The sequence below is a fragment of the Helianthus annuus genome, chromosome 1, assembly GCF_002127325.2.
Source record: "Helianthus annuus cultivar XRQ/B chromosome 1, HanXRQr2.0-SUNRISE, whole genome shotgun sequence".
In the NCBI taxonomy this organism is placed as follows: domain Eukaryota; kingdom Viridiplantae; phylum Streptophyta; class Magnoliopsida; order Asterales; family Asteraceae; genus Helianthus; species Helianthus annuus.
Window position 1 is genome coordinate 142,308,502 of NC_035433.2, and position 10,131 is coordinate 142,318,632.

At 33.2% G+C, this 10,131-nt stretch overlaps 1 protein-coding gene across 1 annotated transcript; it reads right to left on the bottom strand.

Annotated features, from left to right (window-relative positions):
- Window positions 1–1,546: 1,546 nt before the first annotated feature.
- Window positions 1,547–6,994, bottom strand: LOC110882744 (calcium-dependent protein kinase 26). Its single transcript, XM_022130691.2, has 7 exons — window positions 6,238–6,994; window positions 4,682–4,825; window positions 4,438–4,590; window positions 4,246–4,361; window positions 3,488–3,655; window positions 2,738–2,962; window positions 1,547–1,681 (listed from the first exon to the last, which is right to left on the bottom strand). The coding sequence occupies exons 1-7, from the start codon at window positions 6,992–6,994 to the stop codon at window positions 1,547–1,549; spliced, it is 1,698 nt and encodes a 565-aa protein (XP_021986383.1).
- Window positions 6,995–10,131: the final 3,137 nt, after the last annotated feature.

Genomic DNA, 10,131 nt, shown 5'->3' on the forward strand with positions numbered 1-10,131 from the left:
CGGCTACACCGCGACAAAGGTTACGAGTAGAAAGTCGCGGATATAGATAGCCTGATCAAGGATAGAAAGTCGCTGCTATAGATAACTAGAGTGGGTATAGAAAGTCGTTGGAAGCTTGGTTTATTTTTTGAAGGTTGGACTTGATATCTTGTAATACGAGAGCGTAACACATGTTAATGTTAATTAAATGAAATGGGGAAATTGTGTATTAAATTTTATTACTGTTTCTAAAATTCCCTCGGTTCTTTTTCAGAGTTTATTTATATATTTTTGTTTTGTTGCAATGAAATTTTTTAGATTTAATAAACAAATTACATGTTCGTGGCAGTGGTGCTTCAAATCATGACATCCGGAACTGTGGCGGTGGTTGCTTTGGTTGCTTTTTTTATTAAAGGTCGATTATCCCGCTGCGGAGCACAGGCGGAAAAATCCTATTTGGAAAATAAAAAACTAAAAACACTACTTACACTTTAATACATAATCATAATTTCTCATCTTTACTAGTTACACCTATGATTTTTAAACGTCTGTAAATTTTTCTTACGTTAGTATTTATTTTAAATACAATAATAAAGAGTATTTCATAATCTTTGTTTGAGTATAGCATTGCTATACTTTTTTTATAGGCCTTTAACCAAAACCGAACCGAAAGCAGATGAAACTGAATGGAAATCAACCAAAAAAACTGAATTAACTGAAAATTGTTTAACCGAATTAACGAAAAACTGGTTATCGGTTTTTTTATACCTTAATTTCATTTATTTCTATGCAAAAGTTTTAGCACAGGTTTGGTTTTGCCTATTGATCTAAATTAAACAAACCAAACTAAAAACCGTCAGTCTAACTAAATAAAATTAGTTTCGGCTTCAGTTGATGATAATAATCGAATTGATCGAACTATGCACACCCTGACAGTGTATGTGTTTCCCGGCGTATCACGCAGACACCCTTTTGGTTGTTATTGAATTTTTTTTGAACGTCCAACATAAGAATCTCCGGGTACTCCGTACACGGCACCCATTGGCCGAAAGGTAGCCCGCGGCAGCCCAACCTGCACACACGGAGCCCCTAGCCAACATGCCACCAGTTCCGGAGAAAACCCGACCCTGCACCTGCCCGAGGGCACGACAATGCAAACCCGGTAAAACCCGGTTGGATCAGGAATCGAACTCGAGACGTTTCGGTCAGGAGTCTTCCCTCATTTCCATAACCACTGAGCTATAAGCCCAGGTTTGGTTGTTATTGAATTAAAATACCATATTAGTAGCTCCAAAACTTTTTTTTTATATAAATTCAAGATTTGCCAACGGTAATAGAGTTTTATTCTCAAATTTTAGGAAATTAATTATTTGAAATGGTTGAGGAAAAATGAAAACAAAATTTAGCATTATAGCAAGCCCCTCTGCCAGATTGCACCACAAAAGTAGAATTAAAAATCTAAAAAATCCAAAACCATGTAAGTTCTGTACATTAATACAGCAGAAGTATTCCATGAATCCTATGGATTTAATTCTTTGATCACACAGTTAATAATTACATTAGGGTACTAATTAATGTACGAGTCGGGATGCTGGTTATCCCCTCGCATGCTTTTAAGACTGTTTCTCATAGTTCGTCTTCCTATTCCTGCATTTCCTTTTGTCATCATAGCAACGAATTCCCCATAGTCGATCCTTCCATCCTGGAAGAAGACAAACATAAACTTGTTATCAGGATTGTGAATTTCTGACATGACCCTGAATTTTAACATGAAATGGTAGTCTAAATGGGTTCATGTCAGTTTACGGTTGAACTAGCGGACATATTTTAGAAAAAAATTAAAATGTGTTTTATACCAAAGTAACTCAAACCAGTTTTGTATTGTATACCAAAATATAAAAGAGAAATGAGGATCATGATTTATCGTTTGGAGTTGATTAAAAATAAAATTAATAAAAATAAAAATATTAAAAAGTTTAAAAAGTTAAAAAGTTAAAACAACTTAAAAAATAAAAAAATTAATTTAATAATTTTAAAAAATCAAACAAAATATAAAGAATTTAAAATATTTAAAAAGTAAAAAAAATTAAAAGTTAATTATAAAGAAATTAAAACATTTAAAAATTTAATTTTTGTAAACTTTTTATTTTAAATTTCCCTAATTTTTTTTATTTTTAAATCTTTTAATTTTTTTAAATGTTTTTGATTTTTTTAAATTTTCAACTTTTTTTATTTTTTCTATTTTTTTTTGTTTTTGGTTTTTCTAGAAATTAAAAAAAAAATTGATTTTTTAAAACTTGCTTTTTTATAATTTTTTGAATTTGAATTTTTATTTTTAGCCTATAATGATCCAAGCCCATTTTGATCAAACCCATTCTAACCTTTTTTTAATAAACCCATCCGAACCCACCCAAACCTACCCAACCCACGTCTTTTTCCACCCCTACAATTCATTATCGATTTTTTCAAATGTTTCGGTGAAATGAAATAAAAGGTCTATTACGAATATGGTTTATCTCTAAAAGATCAAACGGACAAAAAACATCGAGGTTGAAACTTGTCCAATGTGTATTGTTAATGACCCAACCCATTAGCCAAAAAACTGGTTGGGATCAATGGTTTCGACGTTTAAATAAACTACGCGTTTTGACCCAACCCATTAGCCAACCCGCCAATTTTGCGAGGCTTACTCTAAATCTTGTCCTTCCTTCACGCATAGAAAAAGAACAACTTCCATCATTTAACTTCTTAAACTTACATTATCTTGATCGACTTCCTTAATGATATCCTCCACAAGAAAATCAGTCATATTATGATCTATACACGCTTGTTGAAGCTCATCAACCGTAATATAGCCACTTCCATCCTTATCAAAATATCGGAATGCAGAAACAAGATGCTCCTCTCGGTCCAATTTATTCAGATGCATTGTAGCAGCTACAAACTCTCCATAGTCTATTGTGCCACTGTTATCCACATCAGCCTAAACCAGTAATACATCAGTTAACAATATTATTTTAATAGTAATATAATTTTTTTATTAAGATGATTTACAAGGATTTATGTATTAAAAAATACACTTGGACAAATTGATAAAAGTAAGAGAGTTAACTGTCATTTTTGTCCCTGTGGTTTGTTCACTTTTGCCATTCCAGGTCAATTTTTAAAAATCCATCAGTTTCCTCCCTAACATACTGGAAACTTGTCACTTCAGTCCAAAAACTAAAACCCAGTTAAGTCAGACATGTTAAATGAAGGGTATTATTGTCACTTCATATATCTTTTATTTTCACCTTATTTTATGAGTTGACTATAATACCCTTCATTTAACCTTTCTGATTTATCTGTGTTTTAATTTTTGGACTGAAGTGGCACGTTTCCAGTATATCATAGAGGAAACTTGTGCATTTTTTAAAATTGGTCTGAAATGTCAAAAGTGAACAAACCACAGGGACGAAAATAACAGTTAACTCAATAACACGACACCAAGCAATAAAAATAGACGTACCGCATCCATAAGGTCTCGAATCTCTGTGTCTTTTAAAGTTGACCCGAACCTTTTTAAACCGGCTTTAAGCTCATCAAACGTTATTGCACCACTGTTATCCGTATCCATCGCCTTGAACATTTCCCTCAAACCGGCTATCTCTTCTTCAGACAAGCTTTCGGCTATTACCTAACAACATACAACAACAAAATACATTATTGGCCTTTCAACACACCTATTATTGTAATAAGGATAACAACCAAAATGACAACGGAATTAATTTTAGAGGTGCACAATTTCGACCCATTTACATTTGGACATGGTTACACCAAAAAGGTCAACCCACACAAAAAAAAAAAAAATAAAAAAATAAAAAAAAAATAAAGCCTAATGATTAATAGGTTAAACCGGTTGAAAATTGTTGTGTATTTTTAATGCTTACAGCCACCTCCTAAATCACTTTTATTTTAAAAAAAACTAGATGATAACTGTATTAAAGTAGTTTTTGGGTATTAATGCATTAATTAACTATATACATATAACAAAAAAAATATTTATTGGTCAACCCGACCCAACACATAGTAAAAACAGCCTGTTTCAACCAGATACCCATTACACTGGTCCATTTTTCCATCTATATGGAATCACGACCCGTCAAACATTGATCGAGTGTGGTCACCCCAACAATATCTTCCTTGTTTAGTTAAAATGCTAAATCATTCATTACAAAAACCAACCAGGAAAATTCAAGCAAGTTCATCAAAGAAATCTCCACGTACCCGCAAAGCCATTTTCTTTAACTTATTCATTGCAGAAAACTGCTTCAAACGAGAAAGAACCGCAGGATCAATTGCTCTATCAGGAGCGACACCATTTTCGCATATCCATGGATGACCTGTACATACCAATTTCATCAACACATATAATTCAAATCTCACAAAAAATATTTTTATAAAAATATCGAAACATACAAAGAACTTGATGAGCAGTTAACCGTTTTGCAGGATGAGAACATAACATCTTCTTAATAAGATCCTTTCCACTATCCGATATAAGGGGCCACGGGTCTGATTCAAAGTCTATATGTGCCTTCAAAACTGCATCAAATATCCCTTGTTGTGTTTCTACATAAAAGAAAAAAAAAGGTCAAACAAGCATTCAGGAAAGTCAACATTTTATGCAACATACATGAAAGATAATAGCATCAACACATACCAGCCCAAAATGGTGGTACACCACTTAGAAGTATATAAAGTATCACCCCTGCGGTCCATACATCTGCTTCTGGCCCGTAATGCTTCAATAGCACCTCGGGAGCAACATAATACGGGCTTCCAACCACATCCGTGAAAATTTGACCTGAAAGATGAACCCAATAAAAGTTAATATTCCATAAAATGTTAATGCCGTAAAAAAAATCAATATATTTTAGGCAAATTGGATTTTAATAATCTGAACCGGCTCCTTTGGCCGATAATAATCCCAACTCAGTTAATTACCCACAATAATCCGAACTCTTCTATTTTGTTTGTAAAATAGTCCGCCGTTAAAAAAACGTAAGTTAAGTTTTTTTTTTTCGAATTACAAACGGATGTTTTCGGGCTTTTGATCAGAACGAGGATACAAGTCGATTGATGTAAAACTTACCTTGAAACAGTGCTCTAAATGACGAGATTTTTGTTAACTAGAAATTCAAACACTCGAATTGAAGCACCGTTTTCGTCGTTTAGAGCACTGTTTCGAGAAAAGTTTTACATCAATGGAATCGTATCCTCTTTTTGATAAAAAGCTTGAAAACATCAGTTTGTAATTTGAAAAAAAAAAACTTAACTTCCTTATATTTTTCATGAAAAAGTTGCTCAACCTAATTTGTTAATTTGAAGTCCCTCAACTTCTAAAAAACACTATAAAGTCACTAAACTAATTTTGTATATTAAAGTCCCTAAACTTGTTTATAATACACACACTTTTGAATTAAATTCAAATAATGACTTGTTAACTCTTAAATTGGTTAAAATAAGATGGTATATATGTTTTTTATCTTACAAAAATGTTGGATGTCATTTTATCAAATTTTGACCAATTTTAAAAGTTAACAACTCATTAAAAAAATTACAAGTACGTGCATTTTAGACAAGTTTGGGGCCTTTAATATGCAAATATTAGTTTAGTGACCTTCTCATGTATTTTTTTTTACAAGATGAGGGGCTTTAATATACTTAGGTTGACATACTTTTTTCACAAAAATAAGAAAGTATAGTGTTCTCTTCATGGTATTAAACCTTATTATCATTATTACAAGTAGGTTTAGAGTCCTGTAAAAAAGACATATTTCGTGAGAAGTGTGAGAAGTCATAAGAATTGACATGTAGGCATATTTTGAACTTAGACGATGTTTTGGGCTGTTTTGGCAAGAAAAACATCAAAGATAACAATTTAAGACACAATGCAATGAAATCTAGGCTTAAAACTTAAAACATCATGTCTAGAACGTTAAGTAGTGTGTTTTAAGTGTTAATTTGTGTCTTAAATTTCATGCCTAGAATTCATTGCATTGTGTCTTAAATTGTTATGTTTGTTGTTTTTCTTAACAAAACGTCGTGCCTAATTCCAATATATGATGCCTACATATTAATTCCTATGCCTTCTCACACTTCTCACGAAAATGGTCATTTTTATATGAACCTCACCCATTACAAGTAATCATTAACCGCGGTTAAATAACAAAGTAGTGGTTAACCTTTGAACACATTTGTTCCTAATAAGTTCACCTGGCTTGAAGAAAATAGAGAGTCCAAAATCAATGGCCTTGACTGAGAAATCATCATCTTTGTTAACCAACAAAAAGTTCTCGGGCTTTAGATCTCTATGCATAACTCCAAGCGAATGGCACACCTCAACAACACTAACAATAATCTTTGTCAATTTGGCAGCCTTCCTCTCACTATATTGACCTCTTTGAATAATCCTATCAAATAATTCTCCACCGTTACAAAGCTCCATAACAATATGAACATACAAAGGATCTTCATATGCACCCTTAATTGTTACAATATTCTTGTGACCCGTTAAATGGTGCATTATTTGAATCTCCCTTCTAACATCCTCGACATCCTCTTTTGAAATCAACTTCCTCTTGGCGATAGATTTGCAGGCGTATCTTATACCCGTTGAATTCTCGGTGCATAAATAAGTTGTACCAAACTGCCCTTGACCGAGCTTTTGACCCAATGTGTAAAGATCACGAATGTTGGCGGTTTTATGACCAAGGACATAATAAGCCTGATTGGCGTTGTGGCGGTTCATGGTGGTTTCTTTAATCCGAGGTTTTGATATGGGATTTGAATTTGGTTTTTTTATATTGGAATCTTTTTTCCTGGTCTTTTCGGGTGCACGGTTTTGAGGGTTCAAAGCTGTGGATGGGTAGTTTGAAGGCTTGTTATTTCTCTTGGAAGCAGACTTTTTTTCGGGTTGATCAAAGCCCTCATCGACTCTTACTGCATAAGATCCACGACATGTATTGCCCATAAAAACAATCAAGATTTTTAGTAGTTTTTACACTTTCAGCCTCTTCCTCATCCCATGTTATTATCAACAAATTTACTGAACACAAACATAATTTTATACAAGTTAGCCACAAAAAAACCATGTTATTATCTCATCAAATTTACTTAACACAAACATAATTTCATACCAATTAGCCAAAAAAAAAAACAAACAAAAAAAAAAAAACAGGCTAAAATGAGAACATGAACAAGATAAAGACATATTTTTCCCAAATTGCGCGCTATGATCTCATAACCCTATATCTTATAGGACAACTCATTATATGCAACCCAATGGATCATTATATATTACTTATCAAGCACATTATTACAAAGTCTCTTAATTCCGACAAAACCCAACTGACTTTTTAACAAAGATCATATGAAACCATTCATAGAAATCAACAAAAGGGCATGATTTTGTGGGAAATGAATGTAAACGTATGCATGTTGATGGGAAAAAAGAAGGAAGAAAAGTACCCGGTTGAATGAAGAAAAAGAGAAACGGCGATCACGTCGGTGGATGTAGGAAACGATGATGAATTTGGTGGTGGGTATATATATGTATGTATATGTATATTCGAAGTTGGTTTTATTGTTTGAATAATACCGACCCTCCCCCCGGTTGTCGCCAAAACATCGGAGTGGGGACAAAAAGAATTCAAATGTTTTTACCCAAAAGAATTTTCATCAAAGATAATCCCGAAAATTATGGTTCATTTACTTCAGGGGTGAGATATTATTGGTTTATATGTTTTAAAGAGTAATCTAATCTACTTTTAAATATTCTTGTACCTTGATCTTTGTAGGATTTAAACATTTCACCTCGTAAATAGAGGGAATGCACTTTATCATCATTAGACTATACGGTATGGTGATAGCCTATCCTTGGAGGATGATCCGCCACATAAGCGTCACGTAGATCGGGTGTGAGGATGGGGCAAAGAGGATGGAGGTAAAGAAATGGGGTATGGGCCTAAAATATATATATGTATATATATTGTATGTATAGGTGTGTGAGAGAGGGGGAGGACCGTCTCCAACGTCTGGATGTCGACGTTCAGGATACCGGCGGTGGGGCGGGGGGGGGATGGGGGGACGGCGGCGACGAAGCAGGATGGGCTAGGGACGACCCCCACACCCTCCAGCCTTAGATTATGTCTCTTTGTGACATGTATTACTAGTTAGGCATAAGTCCATAACACCACTACACCCAATCGCGCCATAGTCACATACTATTTCTTTCGAGTCCCATATAGATATACTACTTTCTGAATTCTAAGTCTCTAACCTACTATACTTTAGATTTGTACATGGGAGTTACAATTTTGATTTTGGTCTTTTGATATAAAGATATATAGTTTATTACTTTTGTAGATTAGTGTTTTTATGTTAAAAGTAATTTGTTTTTATTAATTTTGAAAATAAAGGTAAAATAATATATTATTTGGGTGATTTTGAATCCAATCGAAATTTATTTGAATTCGAGTTTCAAATATAATAAAATCAAATTTTGAACTGGCATAAATTTCGTGTTCGAATCAAATAAATTCAATTTAATATGAATCCAGGTATAAAAAAATAAAAACCTGAATGATTCGATTTGATTAATTCTAAAATCCATTATTCGATTTGTTGAACAACCTACATCAGAGTTATGTCAATAATCATGACAAATATGTCGCGTCATTTATGTTGTGGAACTACTTTTAGTGAATGATGCTAAAATAGATGTGTCGTGTAAATTGATTTTTAAGAACTATGTGGTAGTGTTAAGTATTAGATAGTTTAATTAAATGTGTCAGGTTAAAAATAACCTGTGTAATATAACATGACACATTTTGATAACTCTTATATTTGAGATTTGTTATACAACATTAGTACGTTATATTTCCTCAAAATTTTAAATACGTTTATGTTGAATGTTGTGATTGTTGCTATATATTATGAGCAGTTTATAAGTCTCTTAAAGAAGAATTAGTGGATTTTAACCCTGTTTTCATGTGGCAGCTCAGTTTTGAATAAAATTCATATCGAAAGGTAGATAAGTATGTTCTAATAGTATATTCAAGACTTAAAAAAAATAACGTTACGTTGTTGTGAAAGAAATTAAAATCATATTATAATTGCTTTGTGGGGTTTGGCCGCATGTTTGAATAAAATTCATATCGAAAGGTAGATAAGTATGTTCTAATAGTATATTATAACCCTCGTCAATCGGTTTTGAATTAAAGTTATATCGAAAAACAGGCGGATCGGAACTTACAAAAAGTATATTTTTTAAACGAAATATGTTATATTTGACCCAGGTCGGGTATCGAATAAAACTTATATAGAAATATAGATAAAAATAAACAAATCACAACGGTTTACCCACAATTTTATAAAATATCATTACAGTTATAAAACAAAAATGAAATATGATTACAAAATATACATAATATTAAAATAATAGAAGTGGAAAAAAAAAAAAATTTTATGCTAACAACCGTTATAAGAATAAAATAAGACATACGAGGAGCAAACTTTCATTTTATCAATGTGTGATGATGGCCGAGCTAGAAATGCCACTTGTTTGTCGAATGCATGAAGTATGAATCAAAGTTTCAAGATGACGGGTTTATGTTGGTCTCTTACCAATGCTTTCGGATGTTGTGTGGGTCATGTGGAAGTACATAAACAAAATTCCTTTTTAAGCTTTGAAGATCCAAAAAAGTGGCCGAATTCTAAATTAACCACGATTAGACCTTTAACAGGTTGAAGAACTGAACCTATACAAGCAACAAACCGTTAGGCTCGCCACAGAGGTGGGAGCTAGGGCCACTCTGCGACTACCCTCCGGCATGAGGATAAGTATTTGTTTAGAGAGGGAAAATAGAGATATAATGAGGACGAATGTTCAGAAAATCGTACTTGAGGTGTACTTGCAATCAGTTGGTTTTAGATGACGTTATTCGACTGGACGCACTTTATGATGTGTCCTTTCCATGGACGGAGGGACGGACCTTTTTGTTATTGGTCATGGCCTTTTAAGCACTTGGTCCTCCGGTGGGTGTATATACGCCCGACCTTCAATGTGGTCCGGACTCGGTCATGTATCTTTAAGCTTAATGTTGAAAT